Source organism: Ursus maritimus, unplaced genomic scaffold (assembly GCF_017311325.1).
Source record: "Ursus maritimus isolate PB19 unplaced genomic scaffold, ASM1731132v1 scaffold_35, whole genome shotgun sequence".
In the NCBI taxonomy this organism is placed as follows: Eukaryota; Metazoa; Chordata; class Mammalia; order Carnivora; family Ursidae; genus Ursus; species Ursus maritimus.
In genome coordinates, this window is record NW_024426119.1 from 24,378,891 (window position 1) to 24,392,398 (window position 13,508).

Below are 13,508 nucleotides of genomic sequence, written 5' to 3' on the forward strand. Positions count from 1 at the left end.
GAAGAAGCAGGCTCATAGCAGAGGAGCCTGATGTGGGGCTCGATCCCATAACGCCGGGATCACGCCCTGAGCTGAAGGCAGACGCTTTAACCACTGTGCCACCCAGGCGCCCCTCTCTTGTCATTTTCATAAGGCTTAAACACTTAGAATGTGTTTTCGTGGGTGTAGGTGTTTGCATCTTGAACTATGTGATTCCATTACAGGAAGTCCTTGTGGGCATCGGAGAAAATCAGCACTTTATTTCTATTCACCATGGGCGACTTGCAGGGGAGGTGGGATGCGGGGGTCTCTCACTTCAGTAAAGTGCACTTGATGGGGCAACATTTGCCTCAGAGCCAAAGGGCAGCATCACGGAGCAGACAGGACGGCTGTGTTCTGGGATTGCTGAGCTGGGTGGAATTGCAAATGTACTTTAGAATCAGGTTTTAAATGTAATTCAGGTTGGACAGAGAGGTACGATAAGTCAGCGTGAGAGCAGAAGCCATGGGCAGTCCTGAAAGGTTTTATTTGAACATCTTGGGACCGGAAGTGCCTGTTTCAAAAGGAAAGGGTATATTTTATGGGCTGCGTCTACCCTCCTAGAGTGCAGGGGTGATGCCCCTTGATAACAGCACAAAGGGAGTTTGAAGCTTTCCATTCTCTACCCGTCTGTGGGCACTGACTGCATTCATTGTGCGCTAATCGCCATGGAGGCAGGCTCGTGTTCTAAAGTGCCTTGTCTGAGGGCTTACACAAATTTTTGAATGTCTTTAATTTCACCAAGCTGAACAAAATTGAACACATAGATCACGGGGCCTTGATCATCTGCAGGCAAAGATTTCAAAAAAGAAGGTACTAGTTTCCCTAAAACAGCATAATACCACACTGATGTGGGGCTTGAGGTGCTTGCGAGTCCCTTCATTCATTGATTGGAAGGCACTCTGGATCACTGACAACCTGTCCCTTCCACGCTGGGAACGGATTGCTTTAAGGATTCATGCTGGAGAAGAAAAGTAAGGGAAAGTCCCTTGCGAGATACAGGGAAATACAGGGGACTTTGTTTTGCCTGGTTATTTTGAGTTTTATTTGGGAGAGGTTTTTGCTGTGATTAAAATTTATTCTCATTTCTATTCGCCTGGACAAAATTGAAACCACTCCTTCACTGTGTGTGTGTGTGTGTGTGTGTGTGTGTGTGTGTGTGTGTGTGTGTGGCAGGGGGTGGGAAGTGTTGCCTTGAACCATTCCACTGGGCCTTTTGCCTGGTTTCATGTTACACATTTTCTGGCTTTCCTATTTACTGAAGAGCTGCATTTTGACATTCACTAGAAACAATCTGTCCGACAGCCCCCCGCCCCCGCCCCCATTGAACTTTGTCTTGGATTGTGATATTGCTTTCCAAACCTAAAACAAGGGGGAGGGGGTTAGGCAACTTTGCTTCCAGAAGAGCTTCCCTGTTTAAGGGTTAAAGACACAGGAAAATTATAACTTAAGTACTGTCCTGGGCAAGCGTTGGTGAAGAAAGGTGGCTTTGTTTGAATGATCAGTTTGGACTCTGTGAAGACAGACAAAATATCTTTTTTTGGTCTTATGGCGTAGGCAGGGTTTTATATGCTTAAAAGCAAATCTTCCAGTGCATTCTCTTTCTCTTACATCAGCCCACTTCTCCCCTTCCCTCTCATGTGGCAAAACAATAAACAAAGTGGCCACTGTTGGTGTAGTGGGGCGTTTCTCTCTCTTTCTTTCTAGTGCAGGCTCCCAGAATGGAAATCTTGAGCCATTTAAACTCCGAAAATTCTCCTTCTCCAGGAGAGGACATTTGCTGAATGTTTGCTAGCTGGAGAGTGTGTCATGCAGAAATGCGGGTTGCAGAGGCAGCTGGGATGCTGGGGACAACCCCCAGTCCTGTGAGAAATCCCCGCTCCTGGGCTCTCTGTTTTCTTTTTCTTCTGCATTGCTAAAGTGTCTGAGGGTGTGGCTGAAACTCCAGAAACGCATTGAAAGTACTATTTGTTCTTGAAAATGTTACAGTTAATCTCTGGGTCCTAGTCTGAGAGAGAGAAAAGATCTTTGTGAAGAAAGGCAACAAAACCCAAGCATCTATCTCTTCCCTGGCTGGGGTTGCAGATTGATTAACTCTGATATCAGCGGAGGAAGCGGAATTTGAGAGGTTATTTTAAAGAAGTGGTTCTGAGCCTGGGATCTCTGGATTCCCAAGAGCCGCACAGATGGTGTGTGTGTGTATGGGAGGAGGGGGCAGATCCTCTAAAATTGAATAGAAAAGTTTGTACAGACAGATCTTTTATTGGAGAGAGAGCCTGTGACTCTCTGGAGTCTGAAATCAGAAAAAAATTAATAACCACTTTCTTTGTTTTGTTTTTTTTTCTTTTTTTATGGTAGTAAAATATACATAACATAAAATGTACCATTTCAACCATTTTTAAGTGTACAGTTCAGTGCTATTAAATACATTCATATTGTTGTCCAGCCAACCCCATAATTCTTTTCATCTTGCAAAACTGAAACTCTATACCCATTAGAAATTAACACCCTAGTCCCTCTTCCCCCAGCCCTGGCAACCACCATTCTGCTTTCTGTCCTTATGAGTTTGACAACTGTAAGTACCTCATGTAAGTAGAATCATGTAGTAGTTATCTATTTGTGACTGGTGTATTTCACTTAGCATGTGTTGTAGCATATTATAGGATTTCCTTCCTTTTCCAGGTTGCATACTAGTCCATTGCATGTATATACCACGTTTTGCTTATGCATTTATCCATTGATGGACACTTGGGTTCTTCCCATGTTTTAGCTCTTGTGAATAATACTGCTATGAACATGGGTGCACGATATCACCACTTTTTAAAAGCAAGTTCATAAACACAAGTTTCTCCTTTTTTTCTTTCGAGCAGAGTTCTGTATCAAGAGATTTTCAGAATTTTTAATGCTTCCAAGCCTTGACTAATTTTAAAACTCCTTTTTTTATATTAAGGTATAATTGACACACAACATTATATTAGTTTCAGGTGTACAACATAGTGATTCCACACTTGTGTACATTGTGAAATGATCACCACAATCAGTCTAGCTACCATCTGCCTCTATGCAAAGTTAATACAGTGTTATTGACTGTAGTCCCCACGCTACCCATGCTGCCCATTACGTCTCATGACTCTTTTATAATTGAGGTTCGTGCATCTTGACCCCCTGCACCCATTCCGCCCATGTCCCAATCCCCTCTCCTCTGGCAATCACCAATCTGTGCCCTGTATCTATGAGTCTGGGTTTTGTTTTGTTTGTTTTGTTTTTTAGATTCCCTATGGAAGTGAAATCATGCAGTATCTGCCTTTTCTGTCTAAACTTATTTCACTTAGCATAATACCCTCAAGGTCTGTCCATGTTGTCGCAAATGGCAAGATTTCATTCTTTTTATGGCTAAGTAGCATTTCATTGTATGTACACACACACACACACGCGCACACACACACACCCCTTTATCCATTTGTCCATCGGTGGATACTTAGGTTGTTTCCATATCTTGGCTATTGTAAATAATGCTGTAATGAACCTGGGGGTGCGTATATCTTTTTAAATTCGTGTTTTTGTTTTCTCCTGATAGAAACCCAGTAGTGGATCTGCCAGATCATATGGTATTTCTATTTTAAAAATTTTGAGGAAACTCCGTTCTGTTTTCCATAGTGGCTACATTTATTTACATTCCCATGAACAGTGTACAAGGGTTCCTTTTTCTCCATATCCTTGCCAATATTCTTATTTCTTGTCTTTTTGAAAATAGCTACTCCAAAGGGTGTGAGGTGATATCTCATTGTGGTTTTGATTTGTATTTTCTTTCTTTCTTTTTTTTTTAAAGATTTTATTTTTTTATTTGACAGAGATAGAGACAGCCAGCGAGAGAGGGAACACAGGCAGGGGGAGTGGGAGAGGAAGAAGCAGGCTCATAGCGGAAGAGCCTGATGTGGGGCTCGATCCCATAACGCCGGGATCACGCCCTGAGCCGAAGGCAGACGCTTAACCACTGTGCCTCCCAGGCGCCCCTGATTTGTATTTTCTTGATGATGAATGATGTTGAGCATCTTTTCATTGTGTCTGTTGGCCATCTGTATGTCTTCTTCGAAATTGTTTATTCAGATCCTCTGTCCATTTTTTAATTACATTATTTGTTTTTTGTTATTGAGTCCTATGAGTTCTTTATATATTTTGGATATTAACCCATTATTGATACATGATTTGTAAATATCTTCTCCCGTTTAGTAGGTTGCCTTCTCATATTGTTGATGGCTTCTTTCACTGTGTAGAAGCTTTTAATTTGATATAGCCCCATTTGTTTATTTTCACCTTTGTTTCCCTTGCCTTTGGAGTCAGATCCAAAAAAAGATTTTTTTTTTTTAAGATTTTATTTATTTATTTGACAGAGATAGAGACAGCCAGCGAGAGAGGGAACACAAGCAGGGTGAGTGGGAGAGGAAGAAGCAGGCTCATAGCGGAGGAGCCTGATGTGGGGCTCGATCCCATAACGTCGGGATCACGCCCTGAGCCGAAGGCAGACGCTTAACCGCTGTGCTGCCCAGGCACCCCCCAAAAAAGATTGTTAAGACTGATGTCAAGGAGCTTATATTTTCTTGTAGGAGTTTTATGGTTTCAGGTCTTTCATTCAAGTTTTTAATCCATTTTGAATTAACTTTTGTGTGTGGTGTAAGATAGTGATCTAGTTTCATTCTTTTGCATGTACCTGTCCAGTTTTCCCAACACCGTTTATTGAAGAGACTGTCCTTTCTCCATTGTATATTCTTCCCTCCTTTGTCATAAATTAATTGACCATATATGCGTATTATTTCCAGGCTCTCTATTCTGTTCCATTGATCTATATGTCTGTGTTTTACATCAGTACTTCACTATTGTGATTACTAGAGCTTTGTAGAATGGTTTGAAGTCAGGAAGCATGATGCCTCCAGCTTTGTTTTTCTTTCTCAAGATTGTTTTGGCAATTCAGGGTCTTTGTGGTACTACATAAATTTAAGAATTATTTGTTCTAGGGGCACCTGGGTGGCTCAGTTGGTTAAGCATTGGACTCTTGGTTTCAGCTCTGGTCATGATCTCATGGGTCATGAGATGAAGCCTGCTTTGGGCTCTGTGCTCAGCGGGGAGTCTGTTTGGGGGTCTCTGCCTCTCCCTCTGCCCCTCCCCCTGCTGGTGTGCGTGAGCATGCACTCTCTCTAAAAAATAAATAAATAAATAAACAAAACAAATAAATATATAAAAAAAGAATTATTTGTTCTAGTTTTGTGGAAAACGCCACTGGTATTTTGATAGGGATTACATTGAATGTGTAGATTGCTTTGGGTACTATGGACATTTTAATAATATTAATTCTTCCAGTACATGAACATGGAATATCTTTCCATTTATGTGTGTTTTCTTTGATTTCTTTCATCAGTGTCTTACACTTTTAATGTATAGGTCTTCACCTTCTTGGTTATATTTATTCCTAGGTGTGATTGCAAATGGGATTGTTTTATTTTTTTTTAAGTTTTTATTTTAATTTGAGTTAGTTACCATACAGCATTATATTAGTTTCAGGTGTACAGTATAGTGATTCAACACTTCATACAACACCCCGTGGTCATCACAGCAAGTGCCCTCCTTCATCCCCGTCACCTATTTCATCCATAGCCCCTACCCACCTCCCCTCTGGTGACCATCAGTTTGTTCTCTATCTATAGTTGAGAGTCTGTTTCTTGATTTGTCTCCGTCTCTTTTTTCCCTCTGCTTGTTTTGTTTCTTAAATTCTACATATGAATGAAATCATATGGTATTTGTCTTTCTCTAACTTATTTCACTTAGCATTATACTCTCTAGCTCCAGCCATGTTGTTGCAAATGGCAAGATCTCATTCCTTTTTATGGCTGAATAATATTATCTGTGTATATATATATATGTATATATATATATATATACATATATATATATATATATAGTCCAAATCTTCTTTATCCATTCTTTAGTCTATGGACACGGGCTGCTTCCATATCTTGGCTATTTTAAATAATGCTGCAGTAAACATAGGGGTACACGTATGCCTTGGAATTCGTGTTTTTGTATCCTTTGTGTAAATACCTAGTAGTGTGATTGCTGGATCGTAGGGTAGGTATATTTATAACTTTTTGAGGAACCTCCTACTGTTTTCCACCGTGGCTGCACCAGTTGGCATTCCCACTAACAGTGCACAAGGGTTCCTTTTTCTCCACATCCTCTCCAACACCTGTTGTTTATTGTGTTGTTGATTTTAGGGGTTTGTTTTCTTGATTTCTCTTTTTTGATAGTTCATTATTAGTATATAGAAATGCAACAGAGTTCTAGATATTAATTTTGTATCCTGCAACTTTACTGAATTAATTTATTAGTCCTAATAATTTTTGCTGGAGTCATCAGGGTTTTCTATATATAGTATTATGTCATCTGTAAATAGTGATAGTTTAACTTCTTCCTTTCCAGTTTAGATGCCTTTTATTTCTTTTTTATTATTATTTTTTGCCTAATTGCTCTGGCTAGGACTTCCTGTACTATTTTGAACAAAAGTGGGGAGAGTGGGCATCCTTGTCTTGTTCCTGATCTTAGAGGAAAAGTTTTCAGCTTTTCATCGTTGAGGATGATATTAGCTGTGGGTTTGTCATATATGGCCTTTATTATGTTAAGGTATGTTCTCTCTATACTCAATTTGTTGACAGGTTTTTTAAATCCGAAATGGATGTTGAATTTTGTAAAATGCTTTTCTGGATCTATCGAGAAGATCCTATGGTTTCTGTCCTTCATTTTGTTAATGTGGAGTATCACGTTGACTGCTTTGCAGATGTTGAACCAGCTTTACATCCTGGACTAAATCGCACTTGATCATGATATATGATCCTTTCTATGTATTGTCGAGGTCGGTTCGCTAATATTTTGTTGATGAGTTTTGCATCTGGGATCATCAAAGATATTGGCCTCTGATTTTCTTTTTTTGTGGTATTCATGACTTTAAAATTCTGAGTGTGCCCATGCGTACATAGGCATGTTTGCCCACATGGGCATACAGCCAGGCTCTGGATGCTCTTTTCTTCCATGTGGCGATAACAGCCAATGCAGAGAAAGCAATGGCTGGGAAAGGACTAGGGTCATCCATTTGAGCTTTTTTTTGGAATTGACCCCTGTCACTTTGCCCTATTCCCTTGCTAGTTTACTCCAGGCACATTGGGGTAAGGATTGGCCAAAAAGGAACCCCTCCCTTGTTGGGGGAGTGAGCAAGGGAAGATCCAATATTCTTTTCCTGGTCCTGAGAGTGTGGGAGTCCCTCCTTTTCATGCACCAGGCAGTGTGGTCACTCCCTGAAGGAGTGTCGGATTTGTATTCTGCCTCTCTCACCATCAGCTGCATTATTTGGAAGCGGTTATTTAAATTCTTTGAACGTTAGTTTCCTCATTTGTAAAGTGGGTCTAAAATAGCTATCTTGAAATGACATTTTAAAAAATTTATTTAGACATTTTTTAAAAATTTACTGGACATCTGGTTTATTCAAACATTAGACCCACTGAAGACAGAATTAACAGAGCTTATGGAGTAGGGAAAAAAAAAAAACCAATGCAGCACCTGCTTCATTCCAATTCAGCACCTGCAAATTTCCTGGGGACAAACTTTCTGCATTCTGTACTACAGTCTCTCCCTAAAGCATCTGCATGTGCTCGATATTGATTAACTTGAACGGGAGATGAGAAACTTTCTGTACGCTCACTCAACTTAGCAAGTAGCATTAGTGGTGCAACTTTCAGAAACATTCTTAGGCACCAGAAACAGTACTGCCTGCAGTGAGGATTTTTGGTAATCAAAGAAAAGAATGTCACGAAATTTAATCTTACAATTAAGAAGGCAAATACACACACCTTTGCCAATGGACTGCTTTACATACCAGGAAAAAGGCCACAATGAAATCTCCTATGAAATTAAAACACTAATTGTTATACTCAACTTGTAATCGATTCTGAAGTTATTTTGTGCAATTAAAAATCAGAGACAAAGAAAACTGATTTAAGCTAAATGGAATTTAGGGAAGAAATGCAGGGCTAATATGGAGTAGTAGCTGCACTTCTTTGGTTAACTCATTAAAAAAATGTCGAACATTTTCAGTCAAATTTTATTAAAAGAAAAAGCCGCAGGTCACCATTACAATTCAAGAACCAAGCCTGCAGATGCACTTGACAATAAAGCACATTTGAGTATGGAGTTAAAAAAGTTTTCCAAAAAACTGTCAAATGTATCCTCTCCAAATACCCGAATAATCACGTCTGCAGGTCTCTTGTTGAGTATTGGGAATCGTAAAGAACTGAAGATCGAAAAGACACTGTTAAGAATTAATGAGATGATGTACTTAAGGTGCATGGTACCGACCTGGCCATATAAATGGGAGCTGTTCCTTCCTTAAAACCCAGGCTCCCCGCGATGGCATTGTGTGTCATTCTAAGTAGGCATTTCTATCGTGAAAGCATTGCTAAACCTGGTCAAGATTTTTCTTCTTTATGAAACTTCGGGGAAAGGAAATGAGCCAGTTTACCAAATAAACTGAAAAAAATAAATCTGGATTTAGCAGCCATAAAGATGGGGGAGTTAAAGGCTAAGCTGGGATGGGACGGAGATACAAATACAGAAGATCTTTTCTTATCTGCAGCATGAACATTGAGCCACCTCTCTGTGGGGGCTGGCAAAAGAGAGAAAGGCTGTGTCCCCTCTTCACGGGGACATCTTTGACATGCCCTCACATTTTCACAGCAGATGAGCAAAACTCTTGCCGAGGAGCTTACTTTGCATTCTTTTAATATTTTAAAAAGTTATTTATTCAATCAACTGCATGGAGAAGGGAGAACATAACATTGTTTACAGCTAAATATCCATAGAATAAAAATACGGAACAAACCACACGCAAAAACCACCTAAACCAAGTCATTGCTGATAAGCTCTTTCTGTATCACTATTTAGACAGGGTTAATTTTAGGTAGCTGCTAGCAAGGTGTGTCTACCATTCCATGTTCTACTTTTTTCCCACTAATTTATATAGACCCTTATTTCTATAGTCTTCACACTTAACATTCCAGGTGGAAATAATCGTATTCATGTTTTATGTCTGTATCACAAGCTATGGGGTTGGGTTTTCACTCTTCAATAGATGTTTGTTCTGTATTCACACTCAATGCTATTGCAGTACAAATTCTCCTCCCCATGTCAAAAGTTCTGATAAAGAGATTTATCGTCTTTTAACAAATCACTCTCTAGAAAGACTGTATTAATACGAATCAGGGCCCCCAGCAATGGATAAGTACACCTGAAAAGGGCTTGTTCTCATCTTCCCCAACAGTGCATTTGTAATTTTCTTTTTTGCTAACTTAATGAGAGTGAAGTGAGTATCTTGTAGTTGTTTTCATTTTCAATGTTAAAATTATAATGAACGTGAACATTTTCCTGTTTTTTGAAACTGAACTATTTCTATCTCTTTTGTGTGAATTATCTAATCCGGGGCTTGGCAAGCTATGGCCCTTGGGCTAAAGATAGCCACTGCCTGCTTTTAGAAATAGAGTTTTATTGGAACCCAGCCATGCTTGTTTGTTTGCACACTGGCTACTGCTGCTTTTGAGTTACAATGACAGAGTTGAGTAGTTGTAGCAGAGAAAAGGCTAAAATACATATTGTTTGGCCCTTTGCAGAAAAAGGTTTCAGACTCTCATCCCATCTCTCAGCTCCTATTCACGCTTGTTCTTCCATACTTTAAGCTCCAGCAATATCAAAGTAGGTCCCCTCCTAGCACGATAATTGTCTTTTCGTGTCTTTACACAGGCTCTTCCCTCTGTCTGGAATTTCCAAACTCCACTCTTCCAGGAAGGTTCATCCTTCCAAACCGTCCTTGAAAGGTTCTCACACCATAAAGCAGTCCTTTTTTTTTTTTTTTAATTTTAATGGTTTTTTATTATATTATGTTAGTCACCATACAGTACATCCCTGGTTTCCGATGTAAAGTTCGATGATTCATTACTTGCGTATAACACCCAGTGCACCATGCAATTTGTGCACTTACTACCCATCACCAGTCTATCCCATTCCCCCACCCCCCTCCCCTCTGAGGCCCTCAGTTTGTTTTAATTCCCATTTACAACTCTACTTTTTGTTGGATGATATCGACTGTGTGAAAATCAGGAAAACAATGCCTGGGAAAGCACTTCATAAAACTTCAAGGTGCTTTATAAAAGCAACAACTTCTAATAATAACTGTTGTTATGCTTGCAGCATCAATGCCCATCTTTGTTTCTACTTTTATTTCAAACCATTTACAAGGAGCTTTTTAAACCAAAGCACCCCGGTTGGCTGTCATGGAGCAAGGGATCTGATAATACCTTTTCTATAATCCCTCTTTATTAAATATCAACAACATAGGTGCCTGGACTAGTTATTTTGGCAACACCAGAGGCTAATTCAGATTAATTATTATGTGTCTCATCAATTTTTGAATAATCAGTAGGATGACTCAAACATCAATCAACCAACCAAAGAGCCTAACTCTGTGCTGTCCTGTTTCATCCAGAGAACAAAGGTTGGAATCCTATGGAAACCATAAATATAAAATCCTGAGAAAATAGGCTAAACCAAAAAGTCATTCTGTGTTTTGGTTGCAGGTAATTATGCAAAAGTCAGACAAGAGAATACCTTGGAGAAGAGTTTTATGTATGCCCCCCCCCCAAGGATCTGAATTAAAACACACATTATAAATCTAAAATGGTGCGTGGAATCTTTGGGAATTCTACTTATCTTTCCAAAGTGTCTACTGCAAGAACACTGAGAACATAGATCTGCACAAATGTATCTATGTATCTCTGTCTGTATCTTTATTATATATCTCTCTAAATAGATAGAGAGGGAGATAGATTTCTTTAGTGGGTCTGCATGCCTCTGAGTGTTCCTCCCCTCCCCTAGGAGTCAAAAATATCTCAAAGAAAATTTTTTCATGAAATATGTATAAAAATTGTAATACAATGTTGCATGTGCGTGTTTGTGTGTGTACTAATTCAGTTTACTAATTTAAGCAATGATCTCCAGTGAATTCAGGAAAGAGCTTAGAGATGTGCTTTGTGAAAAGTTTAATATATGGGCTGGAAGCCACAAGGTTCTGGTTCAGATTACACTGAGCGAAAACTGCGGCCGTTGTGAATGCTGAGTTCCAGAGACAAAAGCTCTTAGTTATCACTGCATTTCTGGAGAGGAGGGCGCCAGTTTGTTCACCACTTCCATTAAGGCACAACTTCGTGTTTTAGTGGTGCCTTTCTCTCAGGAAGTACAGTACAGAGTAAGGGCAAAAAAAAGTAAGCAAAGGAGGAAATTTGTTATTGATTTTCATTTCTACTGTGAAATTACGTGAAAGCTCAATGGCTTGTAGCAGTATCAAAGTCAATAAGGTTCCATTTGAGACCACCTTGAAGTTTAATCTCTCCCGGTCCTTTTAAACTTCCTCTGGTATCGGATTCTTTTGTATTTCATTGTCTTTGGTGTTGAGATACTAGAAAGCTTCTTATTCATAACACCCCAGAGCGGATTTTGCTAAAAGTAAAACTGAAATATTCCCAGACAACAAAGTTCTACCCCTCCTTTTTGGTTAAAAATCAACATTGCCAAACACCAAACCTGAAAATCCAACGGAAAAAGAGATCAAGAAGGTGAATAGTGGGACTCCTTATTGCAAAGTGATTTTTTTTTTTTCAGCATTAGGATGTTGTTGGGTTTTGTCGGGGGAGGGGCCTGAACGGCAGAGGGACTAAGTGCAATGCTTTATCCTGTGGGGATAGGGGACGGTCATTTATGTCAGACTCACCATTATGTGTGTGCACATTTTGTTCATAATACTTGCTAACATTTATTGAACATTTACTGCATATTAGGACGCTAAGTCTTTATATGGTTTCTGTTCTGTAGGGAAGCAATCAGTCGCCTGTGTGAAGCTGTTTCTGGGGCAAATGGAGCCATTAAAAAGCGAAAGGTAAATATTGGTGTGATTTTCTTGTTCTCTGTTTCTCTAACTAGGGGAAAGAGAATATCAAAATAGTTGTTAGTTCATTCGACCATAGGAGCTAAAGCGCAGAATGGCCTTTATCAGTTGGCATGACGTCAGAGATGCACTGAAAGTTGGTCTTATCTCTCACATTTTTCTGACTTGCCTGACACTGTCTGAAATGGTGATGCCTTGAGCGACAGAATGGAGAGAGCACCTGGGGTTCAAGTAAAAAAATTTGGGTTCCAGTTCTGGGTGTTTACTTACCTTTGAGCCTGGTATCTCCTCTCTCCAAGACCCCGTTCTTGTTCCTATAAAGTGAAGTTGAACCAGATGACCAAGTGGTACCTTCCAATTTCAATATTTTATAATGTATCTCTTCTGCATTTTAACATTTTAGAATTTTTAGATACCTTGGCCTATTTTCAAATGGAAACGTGGGTGCTGGTAGAGGTGAGATAATAACACACGGGTACAAGGAACTTTTCATGCTGAAAGAAAGCAAAAGATTTGATGTTACATAGACTTCGATTTAAATCCTGACTCTGCTACCTACTGTGTGATCTTGGACAAGTCCTCTCACCTTTTGGATCTTTGGTTTCCCCATCTGTAAAATGGGGGAAAAGAACACGTACTTTATAGAGTTGTGTAGAATTAAATGAAATGGTGTCTACACAGTATCTGGCGTATACTATGCTTTCAACGGCCATGGTAGTTGGTATTATTACTATTTAGTTATCAACCCTAGAACGTTTAGTTGTTTTGGAATGTCCAAAGGGGAGGTGCAAAGGGCCTTAAGATAACTGTGTGAATCATGGAATTGTAGATTGTTTAAGAGAGAAGGAATTTTTAGAGATCTTCCAGTCCAACCCTCCCATTTTGCCAGTTAATATATATCTGCTGCTTCAGAGGAGATCTGCCTTGGGTCACTCAGATGATGTCAGTGAGAGCCAGCTATAGAAGCCAGGTCTTCAGATGTCCAGCTGTGTTTTATTTCCATACCACCCTGCCTCGTTCTTTATTATTCTTCATTATTTTGCATAGGGCTGAAGCCAGTGTCACCCAGAGTGACTCACACGAGCCACATGGCATGGAAAAACACTGATACATGGCCTTTGAATTCTATTAGAACTCCCTATTTACTAGTTTCTTTGACAAAACCCGTGGCCCCAAGTAGCCTCTGGCCTCCTCCTGCCTCTTGTAACTTCTGCAAATGAGATGCTTTTCCTGGATGATCCCAGCAAACAGGCTCACTCATTTAAGACTTTCTCATTTCAAAATAGGGAGTTCACACCCAAAACAAAACAAAACAAAACAAAACAAAACAAAACAAAACGAGGTTATCATCTTTCCAGGAAGTACACGTGGAAAGAAAAAAAATACTGAGTTCATTTCCTTTGATGGCTAGCATTTATTGCATACTTAATACATGCCAGGGACCCTTTATGCACTACAT

At 39.7% G+C, this 13,508-nt stretch overlaps 1 protein-coding gene across 1 annotated transcript in view; it reads left to right on the forward strand.

Annotated features, from left to right (window-relative positions):
* The window catches only part of SHC4 (SHC adaptor protein 4), a 139,273-nt gene that overhangs the window by 57,174 nt on the left and 68,591 nt on the right, over nt 1-13,508 (forward strand). Inside the window, exon 3 of the mRNA XM_008705936.2 lies at nt 11,977-12,040. Within this exon, the coding sequence (XP_008704158.1) occupies nt 11,977-12,040 (64 nt within the window). The remainder of the gene's footprint in view (nt 1-11,976; nt 12,041-13,508) is intronic.